This window comes from Berghia stephanieae, chromosome 2, assembly GCF_034508935.2.
Source record: "Berghia stephanieae isolate SIO BIC M18660-M18661 chromosome 2, UCSD_Bste_1.3, whole genome shotgun sequence".
Classification (NCBI taxonomy): Eukaryota; Metazoa; Mollusca; class Gastropoda; order Nudibranchia; family Aeolidiidae; genus Berghia; species Berghia stephanieae.
The window spans coordinates 117,029,312-117,046,143 of record NC_088361.1 but is presented as its reverse complement, the minus strand read 5'-3'; the positions used below and the strand labels follow the sequence as shown (position 1 = coordinate 117,046,143).

Sequence of the window (16,832 nt, the reverse complement as noted above, 5' to 3'; positions counted from 1 at the left end):
TACAAGAAGACTTCTTTTCGCAGCTTTATGAGAGTGGAACCGATAGAGATTCCGTACTGTATCGTGTTGTTTAAGAGTCTAATATGTTTTTAAAACCTTTAAAGGCCCTGTGAAACGTTCAGGCATAGACAAAAATTTGTGAAAGTTATATAAACAGTGTTTGTTAATTTGACAATATTGAGTATACAATCACTATTTCAAATGATTTAAAGCGAGAGATTTCATATCAGTCTTTGGTAATTGCGACATGATGTAGATAATATGCCATAAATAATACATTCCAAATTTAATACAAACTACATAAGTGGTATGTTTATAACACTTAAAGCGATTTGTTGTTATTGGAAAGAAGTATGACGTGAACTCATAATCACTACGTCAGCACAAGATTTTTTTTTGAAATACGATGAATTCATTCATACTTTGTGGTGCATAACTTGTTTTCATTTTTTACAGTGTAAAATCTCTAATTTTGTGTCAGCTGTTTTAAAGTAGTTTTTTATAGGTCTTAAAGAAGAAAAATTTTGTAATATGGCATCAATACGGTCCAAAATCTAGATTCAGTTAAGACAAATTGAATCAGAGGTTGACACAAATTTTTACAACTTTTGATAGAGTGACAGCTGAGAAAAACCAGAAAAACATGCGCCATTAATAAAAAATCTGACTATAGTCTTATTTGTTTTGTTAACAGTGAGAAATTACCAGTAACACATCAGTCACTTACATAGTTTGACTCTATTGTGTTCCATGTGATGTAATTACTGTTTTTCTGGCCAATTCTAATATCTGGAGATAGAGATGTGAATTTAATATATTTCATGTAATTGCGTCACATAAGTTTAAAACATTTAAAATATAAAGTCGAGCTTGAAAATATTTCATTATCATCAATCAACTGAATCTAAAAAAAAAATAGGCTTTAAAAATGCTTTGCTGTGTGAATATCAACTTGACACAAAGATGTGGCTAAGAAAAAGGAAGAAAAGGACGGTTTATATATTCGTGATCACTAAAGTAGCCTGAATAAAAAATGCATGATTCCGGGTTACATACATGTTAGAATCTGAAATAAATCTGAAAATAATAATGATAAAGCAAAGACTTGCAGGTAATGGTGAATCAATAAAATATAAGGAAAAATAAACAAACAAAAAATAACTTGCTGAAAGCTAATCTTTTGAAAATAAATAGTCAACTAAAAGCTAAGTCTATAATAACTATACTCACTGAATTCTTTGCCGATCCATTCATTATTTGCATTGTCTAACCTGAAGAGAAAATTTAAAAAAAGAAGTGTTTAGTACTTTTCAAACACAATTAAAAAAAAAAAAAATACAAGAAACATTTTTTAATGGAATGTTTAAATCTATCTACAGAATATATTTTATCTCATACTTTCATTTTGAGTTAAACCTCAATTGAAGCTATTTGATTGCATTCCCATATAAACACAGAATTTTTTTCTTTAATAATCAGAAAGTGTTTTTCAGTTGAATCATATAAATTTTACATTGTTCAAATCAGTCACAATAATAGTAGAATAACTTATCTCCCGTATAATTTCTCATTGCTTTTTTTTTTTTCAAAGTGAACATTATTTAGTCTCAGCAAAATTCTCACCAACAATTCCAAATCAGAGTCGATTTTATTTTGAGTTTCTATATACAAAAATGTGTACTCTGAACATCTGGAATGTTATACCAGTCTTTTAAAAAGCCAGATCAAAATCAACTGGACACTTTTTGTCTCTATCATTCATAACCAATGTATTTTCCTTTCAAAGCGAAGCTCTCTTAATCTCCAATGGCTGCTATTTTTGCATTCATAGATCCTAGTCACTGACTAATATTGTTAGTCACCTTTCAAAAGATAAAAATTAGACAAAAGCGACTTGGTATCAGTCCCTGACTTCCATTAAACTGCTCACATCTTCCAACTAAATGCAATGACTAAGTCAAGCACTTAGGCAATTTACCTAAGAATGCACCCAGGAGACTGCAAAGATAGCGCCATTCTTCAGTCACCAATTAATTTTACCAAGAATCAAACATTCTTAATAAGTTCACTGTCTGTAACAAATTAAAAACTGAACTGAAAACTTTTGTGTTAAGATGTTGTAAGAGAATCAATGTAATATTCGTTGTTGTCTGCAGTTTGATATCTAATCTTTCATTTTTCAAATGTGGTCAGAACCTTTTTCATTAATAAGAGAATAAGCTTTTTCACATAAATGTGCATCATTTAGATGGAAAATATTTTAAAAGGCTTTCATTGAAACCAACATTTCTAAATAGCTGGATTTAAAATGAACAATGACACTGATTATTCCAAAATATTTATTAATATTTGTATTACACATTTAAATGATATTTGAGATGATTAATTCAGCACTTTATTAAATTCTTGAATAAAAAATGTTTAAGATCTCTTTTCAATGCTTGTATAGAACATGCTGCCAAGTGCCTAAATTATTTAGAAGATGTGGCTTTGATTAAAAATGGAATATGCAGCAAAGTAAAATAAATGAGTTTTTTTTTAAATATATAAAGAATGTACAAAACCAAAAAATTTGGTTGAGAATAAACCCCAGATCTCATACCTTCAATGGAGGTTTGTTTCAAACTGTTTAGTTTCTAATTATAGATCCAAAGTCCATTTTTGGGAAGAGATAAGATAAAAAAATTTTGTACTCTTTCTCCACTATGGCTGGTAAATTGTTTGAACATTTCTAAATCCCTTGATCAACATGATAAATGAATGACAAAGATTTTTTTTATAAAACAACTTCCAAACTATATAAATACCCTGTTATTGTGATCCTTCCATTAGTTTGTACAACAGCAAAGACGTTTCTTCGATCTGCTTTTGGATACCAAGCAACATGCTGGAATATAGTTAATATTTTTAAAAATTAATTTCTCAGTTTGTTCAGTTTAAAAGTTGCCCACTCAAGAGGAATTGAGCCTTGAAAGTTAAGAATTATCAGCCTTTTATTTTAAATGTCAAAGACTCCTAAAAGTGATTTTAAAAACAAAACAAAAAAAAAAAACAAAAAATATATAATAAAAAGCCAAAAAAAAAATAATAATAAAAAAAGACCAAAAAAACAACAAAACAACCCCCCCTCCCCTCCATGCCTTCGAAAACCCCCCAAAAAACAGGGGTTCAGCCATTTAAAAAATTTAAACCCATTGTTGAATATATTTATGCTGTAAAATGACATCAAAAAAACATTTTTCACGTTTATATTCAACAAACCATAAGCAAAAATATTTGAGGCCAATAGCTTCCAAAAAATACAATCATCCTTAGGAGTTAAAAATAAAAATAAAAACATTAAAAAAAAAAAAATTAATGAAGAGAACAGAAAAAAATTGGTTAATAAGGGTATTAAGGCCCATGGAGTGAAAGCTTATCTCTTTTTCTGTGACATTAAAAGATAAACATTTTTTGCAAGTCTTTCAATAAGTCACTAATGTAATGCAAAGTATGTACTTTCCGATAAATCTAACAAATCCACTACCAAATTACTCCTGATAGGAGAGAAAAGCCAGGGTAAAACCTCACTCAGTGTTAGACGAGTGATTTACCATTTAAGCTATCAGGACTCCTCAACCCCTCATATTATATGAAAGTAAAGATACAGAAAAAAAAATTCAGAGTTAAAGATATGACCTACCCTCATCTGCTGTTGCGGTTTAGTGTCTATAGTAACAATTCTTGGATCATTGGAAGAACTGTGTCGCTCTGAGGGGAATAAAGTAAAAAAAGAAAAATCCATAGATTTCAGTCCTATACACACACATCAAATGCCTTAATTCAAACCAATTATTAATTGTCAATAAATAATTATAGATTTTGTTTCTTCTTCTTCTTATTATTATTATTATTAACAGTTGTCATGCTAACAACAAACACTACACTATGTTCTGCATCCTCACTCATAGGGCAGAGAAGCTGTAACGTCACACCTCCTACTCTTCCAGTTCCAAACTCCTTGGAAATGTGTATGTAACCAGTTCTTCGGAGGACTAATAATGAATAGGTTACACATGGAATCAAAAGGTTACAAAACTATTTTCATATCAGGATGTGTAGGCAGATTGTGTAATGTGTTCAGCGCTGGAAGGCTGCTTTTCACAGAGCTCTTAAAATTATTGCATTTTACGGCTGTTTTAAGTGTTATTTCTATACAGGACGAATTTTATTTCATATTCAGAGGATTTCTTATGACTTTGTGCTGCTTTTGAAAAATTTCGTGAATTTTAAACAATTGATTTAGCAATATTTAAAAGTTTTGTAAATTTTTGCAAGGATTTTATCATCTATTGAGACCATTTTTGTTTATGTTTTACGATTTTAAGAAGAAAAAAAACAACAGTGAGCTATTTTAATCTTATTACAACGGTCGACGATGAACATCGAAAATGACAACACCTAATTATTGTTATAACTATTCACCCCAACACCTACGTACAATACGACACACAATTAATAATACACCGAATTTAGAAATAGTAAACATTTTGAGATCTTTTGAATTATTCAAAGCATACAGAAAAATAACAAAAAGAGGAAATAAAGGTGGAAGGAAACAAAAACAAAAACCAGGAGAAGCCAAAGAAAAAAATCAAAAACAACTCAGTCAAATTAAAATGCAATAATTTAAATTCTACTAATAACAATTACGGAAGGCAACAGAAAACCACCGTCACTAACAAACTTTCCCAGGACATCAGATGTCCCGAACACGTTGAACGTTTCAAACTGGTGCGAAATGAAACAACCACATTGGCCACGTGGAATATACGTACATTAAACCATTTAGGAAAATTTGAAAACATTATTCAAGAAATGAAAAAGTTCCAAATTAACATCCTTGGAATCTCAGAAACGAAGTGGAAGGGAGAAGGAGTAGTTAAAGAAGATGATTTTGTATTGTATTATGCAGGTGGAAAACATCATGAAAAAGGAGTTGGAATTCTTTCAGACAAATCAATATCAAAGTGCTATTTAGATCATGTTGCAATCTCAGAAAGAGTTATTTTAGTAAAGTTGAAAGGAAACCTGTTTAATGTTAATATCATTCAAATATACGCCCCAACATCAGACAGTGACGAAAACACAATTGAGACATTCTCTCAAGATATGGAACAAGCATTAAAACAATGTATATCTGATGAAATTCGTTTAATAATTGGTGATTTCAATGCAAAGGTGGGTAACAAGAGAGTTGGAAATATCGTTGGCCCCCACGGACTAGGTACCAAAAATGATTGAGGGGAAAGACTTGTAGACTGGTGCAGATTGGAAAACCTTACTATTGTCAATCCATGGTTTAAAAACCACGATAGAAAGAAGTGGACATGGATAAGCCCAGGTGGCCTTTATAAAAATCTGATAGACTTTATTCTGGTCCAACATCGATTCTGAAATATCGTACGCAACGCAACAACTATTCCAAGCGCAGATTGTAATAGTGACTACAGACCTGTCAAGGCCACGCTAAAAATAAACTTAAACAAATAAAGAAAAAGAAAGTGGAACCAAAACTGCAATTAGATCTATTGAGAATTAACCATCAAATAAAAAATGATTACAAAGAATGATTGAAAGAAAAAAGTGAAAACTTGACCTCAGATATAAACATAGATGAGTACTGGAATCAAGTATCGAACTGCATCACAGAATCTGCAAGAGAAACTATTCCATCTGTGAAAAAAACACGAACCAAAACATAAGTGGATGGATGACAAGATCTTGAAACTGATGAATGAAAGACAAAAACTAGAACGCAACAGCAATGAATATAAAGAAGCTAATAAGATTATAAAACGTGAGTGTAAGAGAGCAAAGGAAGATTATATTGAACATGAATGTCACAGAATTGAAAGACTAAAACAATCTAACACCAAACAATTCTACCAGTCAATACAAGATCTAAGTGGAAAACGCCCAGCCGTGGCAAGAAAATGTGTTAAAGATGCAAACGGTAATATACTTATCGACAACAACGAAATTTTGGAACGTTGGGCAGTAGACATAAAAAATCTATACGCGGATGACAAAAGAGGGACGAGCTTGGATAAAGAAATCTCTACTGTGAACATGGGTCCCCAGATTATGCGAAAAGAAGTAGAAGCTGCTTGCAAAGAGATGAAAAGGGGGAAAGCGGTAGGGCAAGACAGCTTCTCAATAGAATTGATTGACGCCCTCGACGATCTGGGAATAGACATTCTGACAAAAGCCTTTAATGTCTTATATGAAAAGGGTGAATTGCCTACTATCTTAAGACAATCGGTATTCATTACGATACCCAAAAAACAAGGTACTATTGACTGTGACCAACACAGAACAATCAGCATAATGAGCCAGGCCACAAAAATTATGTTAAGAATACTTATGAAAAGAATGAGGAGCAAGATCTCTCCAGAGATAAGTGACGAGTAGTTTGGTTTTGTTAAAGAAAGGGTACAGTAAATGCAATCTTTACATTGAAAACATTAATGCAACGTTCAATCGAAAAACAAAAATCACTTTATCTATGCTTCATTGATTATTCCAAAGCTTTTGATTCAGTACAGCACGATACGCTATTCAAAATCTTAGAAAGGATCGGTATAGACAGTAAAGACCTTCGACTTGTGAAAAACTTATATTGGAATCGAACAGCGTGTGTCAAACTGGATAATGAAACATCGGACTTCTTTAACATCGAGAAGGGAGTAAGACAAGGTTGCGTCTTATCACTGGACCTTTTTAACATATATAGTGAAATAATACTCAAAGAAATTGAAGATATGAAAGGCGTCGTCATTGGAGGGCAGAATATGAATAGCATAAGATACGCAGACAATGGTATTCTGATGGCCTACTCTCCAGAACACGTGCAGAAAATTTTAGATATAGTGGTGTGCAAAAGTGAAGAGATGGGCCTGAAACTATGTGCGGCTATGTGGTCTTGTGGTATGACACTCGCTTTCGGATCGGAAGGTCCTGGGTTTGAGCCTCGCACTCGGCGCATAGTTGAGTCCTTGGAAAAGACTATTTACTCACTTTCTCTCACCGTACTCAGGTGTAAAATGAGTTTCTGGCCGTTAACAGCGTTGTCTTTGTCCGAAAAATTGTAATATCGCCTAACAGGTGGTATGTCCTGTCCTACATGTTAAATGTTGCTGTTGACTAGGGACCCTTTGTAAAGCGCTTTGAGCACATTTAGTGGATATTGCGCTATATAAAGCTCAATTTATTAATTTATTAACTAAATATTAAGAAAACCAAATGCATGATGGTCTCAAAGAATGACAACAACGCGACCTTCCGCTTGTCAAGCGTAGGAGAGACCATCAAACAAGTAAAGAAATTTAAATATTTAGTCACTATCATCATCCATGACGCACGTGACATAGAGGATATAAAACAAAGAATAGCAATAGCAAAAAACGTGTTCCATAAAATGCGACCAGTTGTGTCAAACAACAACCTAAACTTGAAGACCAGAATGGCTGACAACTGACCGGCAACATGCTCAAGAGCACAAGCCACGATGGATGATGAGGCAGATTCTTATAATTATTGGGCATAAAAGAGCAAGGATGGATTATCTGTATATTGACGACCAGCATTTAATTATGCTAGAAAATAAGATACTATCACTCTGAAACCAGAAGCTACAAGGTATGTATCCAGTCCTCTGGGGGACTAGTTTCACGCTTCCAATGAGATTGAAACCAGAATTTTGACGTCATACAATTGTTCCCTATTGTATGAATTGAACAATGTTTGATGCAATTAGAATATCATCTACCAGTGCATTCCAATCCTTGGTCTTGGGATGAAAGCTCATTTGTCAACATGTTGTAGATGATTGCTCATTGTTCTAAGTTTGCAAATGTTCAATACAAACATTATGTCTGCATGATGAAATTAGTACTTTTGCATGGTTAACCCTTTCCTTACCAGCCATTTTCAGAATTTTCCCCAAAATTTCACACCCACCCAACACAAAAATAGATTATTCTTACTCAAACAGAAAAGCAACAAATACATTCTATGCATAATTTTGATCAGCAAACTGAACTCTACAACATAGTGTCCCGTTTTTATAACTATAATAAAACATTTTTCTTTAAATTGTGTGATTTTCAAAAAAAATCTGAATGATAAAAGTGCTGGTTGGATCGTAACAAATGTGACGATTTTCCAATGGGTGGTAAGGAGAGGGTTAAGGACTCTTGCTTGTCCTAGATAGGATCTATAAAAAACAGATAGTCTTGAGTGTTTTATTTTTTTTTTTTCCAAATGGATCAGACTTAAGGCATGCATTTCATGTGTAATATCTTGTGTGCATTTTTATGTTATCCAGTGCATACCTCGCCTTTGCATTTTTACAGAAAGATTATCTCTTCTATTGTGATGAGATCCTATTCTATACTAGGCTAGCATATTCTATGGTTGATCGCTTAAGTGTTTAGTATTAGTATACTGGCAAATTTTGCTGGCTTTCTGGTTTGAAGATTTCTCGTCCAAGAGTGTTATTAGTTTCATTGGCCATATACATATCATGTACTTGGTGGGTTCCAATTATTTCATGCATATGCTGCGTGTAACCCCAAGATATTTGGTCTGCACCAATTTTTGTAATCTGATATGTTAATACTACGGCAACAAGTCATGTGTTGGACTGAGCACTTTGAGACAATAAAATCCATTTCTTCTTCATTTCCCTATTTTATAATCTGTCTTGGTTTTTCTTTTTTTTTTTTTTTTTTTTGTTTTTTGTGTGTGAAGCAAAAACCTCATTGTATCAAACATAGTCTAAAAGAAAGTTGTTTGAAAGGCAATCAACAAAAGTTATTTTCTGCAACACAGCTTTACATCAATTGTTATTGGCGAGTGCCATTCTACTTTAACCTAGAATCACATATCGTCTTTCGTAGTTTGTCTTGGGATTCAAAATAAAGTAGTCAATATGCTTTCTTGCTAAAAACAGCTAACACAGTCATGGTAAAAAATACAAAAAATAATGGAGAAATTATAATTTGATTTCTGTGAGGTAAACTCTGATGAATTGGTCAAAATTTTAAGAGAAAATATTTAGATCTTAAAGGAAAGAAATATACAGGGTGTTTGTTTTTTTTACTACCCGATAAAAAACTGAAACAGCTTAAAAACTAGAAATGATAGAAACATCTAATTTTTTGCATAGTTTTCCATTAAGATTAAAGTTTTGGTGAAAATTTCAGGAAGATGCTATAAGCTGTTACAATACAGTTGCGCTTTTTGTAAAAAGGAAGAAATTTGACTCTAGTAATTTTTTTACGTGTATTTATTTTTCTTCCAATTTTTGCGTCAACAAAATTGCTCTAGTCAAATTTTTCCTTTACAAAAAGCACGACTGTATTGTAACAGTATAAAGCATCTTCCTGTAATTTTCACACCAAAAAACTTTAAAAGTGATGGAAAACTATGCAAAAAACAAGATGTTTCAATCATTTCTAGTTTTTAAGCTATTTCAGTTCTTTATTGGGTAGTAATAAAAAGAAACACCCTCTCATCCATGACTTACTATCTGGATTCAGTTCTCTTGTTGAGAAGTCATTCACAATTCGGTGTAACGTAATTGCAGAGCCTGATGTGATGAAAAGATCATCATCTACAGGTGACCACTGGACATCGTACTTTATACCACTCATTTTGATCTCATTTCACAGCCACTAGCAAAAACATTCCTGAGACAAGAAAAAAAAGAATAATATATCAAATGGAAAGTTATTTTTTACGATTAAACATTAATAATTTTAACAAGCATCTCTTCTCCCGTTTGCCGTTGATTTATATAAAAAAATAATCTGTGATGGTTATTAGTATCGTTCCTGACTCATGGTCACAAAATATACAAGTCTGAAACAAGAGAGAATGTCCTCTTAGTATCAGCTTTGTCAAGTCTTTGTAAAATTTTGAGATAAATGAATGAATTTATTAATGAAAAAAAAATGTTCTGCTTAGAAATAACATATTCATAGTGAATATAATCTGACTCCGGTGTGAACAGGGAAAATTAGTTGACTTCTTTGTCAGTAATTGGGGATCTTTTTTTATATTTTATTTTCCTTTGTCCTAGGGAAACCTCTCTAGTGAAAAACACAAAGGCAATGCTAGATTCGCTGTGCATGTTGAACTCAAAATTCACTTTTCCTTTCAAACATTTGCATTAAAATTCATATAATAATTGAAATGGTAAATAGGCACTTTCATCATATTCTGAAACTCAAAACATCTTAATTTGACTCAATCAGGTGGATGAGACTTGAAATAATATTTAATTGATACCTTATATTATTCATTTCTCTACGATATAGAGTTATTGATATTCTTCTGTTAAAAATTTTAGTCAATTTTACAGACATAATCTGTGATCTCTCTGAGCTCTCCTAACCAGCATCTCACAGCAATCAGGAAAGTTTGGGTTTTGCAGTAGAATTGGATCACTTGTTGTATTCACTAAAATTGTGTCAATCAATTAAAAAAATACTTGACAAGTGAATCACTTTAAAGATCTCTTAAAATAAGCTTTATTTTCATATAATTCATTTTCATGTATGGAAAAACTTATTTGTTTTTTTTTTAAAGTGAAAACTGATAAGAAATATGAGGTTCTTGTCCTGAAGAGTATGGTTAGTAAAATAAAAGTGTACGAGAATACCAATTTCAATTAAATTTGGCAGAGATATTCCTCTGTAGTGTCTATATGTATGATATAATTACGTGCACACCAATCAAATGTTACTATACACAACCAATTGCTACACTACTGGCAATTGAGAGTTTTAAACAATTTAAAAATGAAAAAATTGCATAATGATTAAAAGTAAATATGCATGCGGAATAACTGATCGTTAAAATCAACTTAACCCTTTATTATAAATGGCGATTGTCGCGATCAGAGCTGCCTGGTGGTTCAAGTTCCTCGCAGCCAATTTCAAATTCAAAAGAGGCCAAATATAACTTCACATGGCTAAACACCACTAACACTGTGATCCCCTTGAAAATTGCATTGGTTTTGATAATAATAGACTAGGAAATAAGAATTTATGATAGAAACACATACATGGCCATATGGTAACCTTGGTCGCGATTACGTGTGAATAGAAAATACTATCCATGCACGTAATTACGTATGTATAGACTCAGCCATATTCTTCATTTAATTGTCTATCCTTGACGATGCACCATGTGATTGAAATGTATCCATGATTCAAAAAGTTCTTATAATTTGAAAATAAATAATGGCTGTGGCTATTCAGACTCGAGTCAGAATAGTCTCCCCTGGCTATTCAGACTCAAATTCCAATGTGCATGTGCAATCAACAGGTTATTTGGACTCATCAGAATAGTCTTCCATTCTATAGTATAGTTTTATTTTAAAATATATTTTAAATATTGATAATATACAATTCATGCAAATCCAAATAACAATTATAGTAACTGTATTTGATAAGAAAGACAAAATCATTGATCAAAAGTAACAATAGTCAGTTAAAATAACTGTGGTCTAAAGGAAAAGCTTTGTTAACAACACAAGGCAATATCCAACAAAATCGGGACAATTTTGTTTTTTATTTAACATATTCTGACACTGTTAGACAGGCAATAATCCTTAGATCTACAGTCCGAAGCAAGGTTTATGAGACTCATTCTGACATGAGCAAAACAGAATTTCTTCTGAAATTTTCTTATGTTTCTTTATCAGTTCTGCCCACTGCCGCACAGTGTATGCATATTTACTTAATCATTACGCAATTTTTTTATTTTTTAAATGTTTAAAACTTCAAGTTATTGCCTGCTCAATCGCCATTGGGTGTGTATAGCAACAGTGTGTCTATGTGGTCTAGTGGTACATACCTGCCAACCTATGCTGAAAAATAATAGGAGTCAAGCTAAAAAAAGAGGAGTATGGGGAAAAAAATAGGGGTAAACCTAAATTTTTATTTGAAAGACTTCCATTTCACTATATATCCGATACTTTTTATGAAAGTTGCCCAGCATCCCTAAATGATTATTACCTAGTACCACAAATTTTTTTAAGTTGCACTCACCAACATGAAAATTTTTTTGCGCATTTTCGCTTTTTTTTTTTTAACTCTTTGTTTTGGGGTCAAGACATGATGGATGAAAAAAACCAAAAAAAACTGAGTTTTCCATATTACGATGGGATACTCAAAAAGGAGAAAAAAATCGGAGTAAATTTTATCGGGGTAATTGGCAAGTATGGTGGTATGACACTCGTTTTCGGATCGAAAGGTTATGGGTTCGAACTTCACTCGGTGCATAGTTGAGTCCTTGGAAAAGACTCTTTACTCACATTCTCTCACCCTACCCAGGTGTAAAATTAACAGCGTTGTCTCTGTCAGAAAAAATTGTAATATTGCCTAACAGGCATCATGTCACGTCCTACATGTTAAGTGTTGCTGTTGGTCAGTGACCCCTTGTAAAGCGCTTTGAGTACGTTAAGTGGATATTGCGCTATATAAATGCTCTAGTTTGCTCTCTAGTTTAAGTCTCGATTTTCACTGAACATTGGAATTTGAGTCTGAATAGCCACGGGAGACTATTCAGACTCAAGTCCAAATTACCGCTTCGATAAATAATTGTCAACGTAATTCACTTTCTGAGAAATACAATCAGGAATTAAGAATTAAATAAACAACAAAAGAAGCTTGTTTTGTGTACTGACTGATACTGATACCAAAATTAGCCACATAATCATAGGTTTACAAATAATGCGATAGATAGTAAACAAAACAGAAAAGGTCCCAAAAAGGAGTTTCACTTTACAGTGAGCATATCGGCGGCAACTTTACTGGAGTTATAGTTATATTAATTATAAGTACCAGTTCAGTAGTCTCAGTAGTTAATTCTGAATTGTGTCAGTGCATGGCATAATCAGTCGGAAGGTGAAAATTTTGGATTTGCACTTTTTTTCATTTTCTGAAAGAATATGCTCCCCAGAGCATATTTAATCTTTATTTGAAAGTAAATCGGGGGATTTTTCATGAAGTTATGGTCAGATGTATGGGAAAGGTATCCAGCAACTTTTCTCAAATTTCCCTACTTTTTCAACTTGACTAGCTGTAAAAAATATTTAGAAGTGAAATTAAGCTTTGACTTTGATATTTCCCGACAATGTACAAGTACAAGGGTTGTCAAGTTGATTCCGACTGATATGTCATTCACTGTAATAAATGGTAAACAAAATTACAATTAATATTGTTGAGAATATGTTTTAAAAATTTGATGAAAAGCAATCCCGTGAAATACAAGAAATGACAGAGCGTATAAAGCTCTCTGTTGCATTGTTACTGTTTACTCTGGAAAGATAGAGACTGGTGAATCTGTGACTGTGACTCTGTGACTGTGGGCCTGCCTGGGGCCCCGGTGACTGGACAACTTTGTGAGAGATGTGATTGATAGTTAGCGCGAGTGCTCTTATTATTTACAAGTCAAATAATGAAAGTTGTAAGGGTCACATATTACTTAGCAATTTACATGTATTTTACCCTTATCATTTTTTTCCTGTCAAATATTTCAATCCATTTTTCATAGACGGAGACAAGGGAGAGAGGGTGGTGGTTTGTTGTTGTTTTGACCTGTGGGCAGGGCGATTACGGTTGATTCTAATATTGACTAGTCTAACGGATTCGTGACTATCGATACCTGCTGAGCACTGGCTTAATTTACTCGACTCCTCGACTCAAAAAATATCGACAGATAGAGCAGTAAAGTTAGGTGCCCCAAACGTAAACAATAACAAGTTGCTAGTGATTTCCGTTAGGGACCGGAATAATTTACGCACAATATAGGTCTCCCAATTTTGTAGTTTGAGTTGTAGGCAATACACTTTCAGTATTGAAAATATGTTTACATAAAATCTAACAGTTGCAGAAATAATAATAAAGGCTAAATTATTATGAAAATCAGGCTCCGAATAATTCTCGTTTTGTTCACACCAGCGCAATAATTTGCTCTGGTCTAAAAATAGATAGACTGTAACTTTTGATAAATTTTAGAAAATTTTACCTTTTGTTCCATAAAATATCCATATCTAGACATTATTTGATGCATGATCGAGTATGTATGAATATGTGTTTCTTTTGCCACCTAACAGCCAAATTTTAAAGGTTATTTTTTTCTATTATTTACATTGGAACGTGAGCTGTCAAGACAGGAACATGTGGTTTGCCACGTGCTTCTCGACCTTTGTTTACGTTTGGGGCACCTAACTTTACTGCTCTATAAGATGAAAATGAAAACCGTTCATTCTTTCTGTTCTTAAAGAGCAGCATTTCTATCAAGCTATTCCATTCATAAAATTATGATAAACAATACTTTGATGAGAATTAGCCGAAGTCCGTATATAGATAGAATGAAGTAGACGTCACTCGGGTCTTTGTTATTGTTTTTTGCCACCCACTTTTATGAGTAATTCTCACTTAACTGTATTATCCAGACTATAAAAGTTCATGGTTACACAAAGTTTTGTGTGTTGGCCCGTTATACTCCCGGATGGCAATGTTGTGAGCCAATGTTTGTTTGTTTTTAAGGGTTTTATGGCGCTTGCATCACATTTAGGTTATATCAGCGCCAGTAAAAAGGAAGAAAATGGGATAGTAAAAAGTTATAGAATTAAAATAAATTTAAAAAATAAAATAAATAAATAAAATTCCCTTTATTCATCCCCAAGGGAAAATGTGTCTTTATGGTCTATTCCAAGGGAAGACTGGAAATTACCCAGGCGTCAGCCGCAGAGCAGCGCCGCAAAGTGAGCTAGGGCGAGGTGACTTGCTCAAGGCCACACAACGCAGCGGCGGGTGATTGGACTCGGTACCTTTCGGGTAGGAAGCAAAGACCGTACGTATCACTGAGACATGCTGCCCCTATTGTTGAGAATTACAATTAAAGCATCCAAGAATAAGGCAGACAAATGGGAATTGGTTCAAATAGGGAACATGTGTAGATTCCAAGAGCACACCATCAGTGTACTTAGAATGAGATCATCTAAAAGTCTCATCCAGACACAAGCACAGGCCCTCATAGATAACACAGGACTAGATACGACAACAGGTAGGATAACGTCATCAAAAGTGGCTAGTGAGAGGTCGAGCGCCGCCATTTTCTTTTCTATGCAACCAGGGACGCTGTGCGATTTTATCTCTATATGAATGACTTTGACTGAGCTCGATTAACCTTGATTTGTGGACGGAAAAATAGAAAAAAAGGCCAGGTTTATGATAAACCAAATTAGACATATTAAACTACACTTTTACTTGTACATTTTAGACTTGGCTCCAATGATCGGGTTATATTAATAACTTTAAAAAAGATTATGAATAATTTATAACTCCCTTATATGTGGGGCGATTTTGTCATTCGTGGTATCAATTTTATTGTAATAAAGAGATAGGAACTTCAGAGTTATTTTTTCTGATGCGAAATTATTACTTTGTAATTTTAGCACTAAAGTAGTTGGTAAAAAAAAATTTGGTACACCTCTTTGATCTACCGCCACCGTCCATTCGTGTAGAATTGTGAATCAAGCGTCTCAAAGTCTTCGACCAATCACAGGCTATCTATCCAGCTGGCCGAAACAAAGACGCTTCTCACCGTCGATGTATTACGCCCCTATTGTTACGCAAGGAATATAACACCTTTTTGAGTAGGCCTAAAAGCTAAAATCTAAAAGTAAAAAATATAATTCTGAGGAATTTGAAAGTCACATTGTTGAAATCAGCTTGAAAAAAAGAACATTGGTCCTTATTTCAGAAAAATCGGTTGAAAACCAACTGTTTTACGAATAAATTTGAATTTAAAAATTGATTTTGTTTATTTTCGATTTTTTTTAGCAACTTTTTTATTTATCAGCCGATTTTCTTGATTTTTATATCATTCTTTATATCTTAATGAGACGAGATCAGTGATATACTTTGTTTGTTTCAAATGTAACTAGAATATAATTTGGCTTTTTTACCTATCAACCGTGTCTGGATAATATATTCAGCAACGTGGTGATTGTGAAGCAGCTATGCCATGAGCGTCTTCCAGTGTTTCAAGGATGATTCAGTTCATTGTTGACGGCTGTTGACACGTGAGCTGTCAGAACGACCAATCGTTGAAGGGTCAAGATTCTCAATAGCCAATCGTCCTTCGATCAAAAAACTTAAGAACTCACGAGAACAAAAGTTTGAAATTTGGTGATGGACGGACCTATGAAATCGCTTCTGGGCGGAGTTTAGCCAGGAGTGACCGTAGAAAACGAAAAGGCGACTGCAGACATCAAAGGGTATGCTTATATCATCAAAGGATGTCTACATGATTGACATGGGCATATAGGGAACTCATTATCTACTCCCCCATAAAGAATCTGAACACGAGAGGGTTAAATACGATGGCGGCGATTAGCCACTAAAAAGTGGCTGTTGTCTGATCTGCTCCTAGTAGTTTGTGCAGGTCCCTACCAAGAGGAACACACCCAAATGTTTGCAAATCATATATAATACACAAACAAAACATAATACAGTGCATAACAGAGAGATGATTTACAAGGAAAAAAATATCATCTCCCAAAACTAAACATTTGACTGCCCCCCCCCCCCCCCCGCCCCCAAGCCAGGGCATTGGCAGGGCCAGGACAAAACCAAATAATCCCATTCCAAGACAAAGACTGAAAGCAAGTTGGAAAATAGATATCTATGGGGGATAGAAGACACAGTAAGTACATACCTGCCCATTATGGGAGGTCAGGAACCCCACCCAGTTCAAGAGTTTAAAGC

At 33.7% G+C, this 16,832-nt stretch overlaps 1 protein-coding gene across 3 annotated transcripts in view; it reads right to left on the bottom strand.

Annotated features, from left to right (window-relative positions):
- The window catches only part of LOC144966356 (GATOR2 complex protein MIOS-like), a 39,254-nt gene extending 25,589 nt beyond the window's left edge, over nucleotides 1–13,665 (bottom strand). The window contains exons 1-6 of one of the 3 annotated variants that reach the window (XM_078902690.1): nucleotides 13,563–13,665; nucleotides 9,572–9,734; nucleotides 3,683–3,750; nucleotides 2,808–2,887; nucleotides 1,231–1,271; nucleotides 728–789 (exon numbers count right to left, since the gene is read on the bottom strand). In XM_078902690.1, the coding sequence (XP_078758816.1) occupies nucleotides 728–789; nucleotides 1,231–1,271; nucleotides 2,808–2,887; nucleotides 3,683–3,750; nucleotides 9,572–9,698 (378 nt within the window). In that variant the 5' untranslated portion in view covers nucleotides 9,699–9,734; nucleotides 13,563–13,665. Of the gene's footprint in view, nucleotides 1–727; nucleotides 790–1,230; nucleotides 1,272–2,807; nucleotides 2,888–3,682; nucleotides 3,751–9,571; nucleotides 9,735–13,551 lie in introns of all 3 variants that reach the window. The other 2 variants (XM_078902692.1, XM_078902691.1) reach the window with 2 other exon arrangements.
- Nucleotides 13,666–16,832: the final 3,167 nt, after the last annotated feature.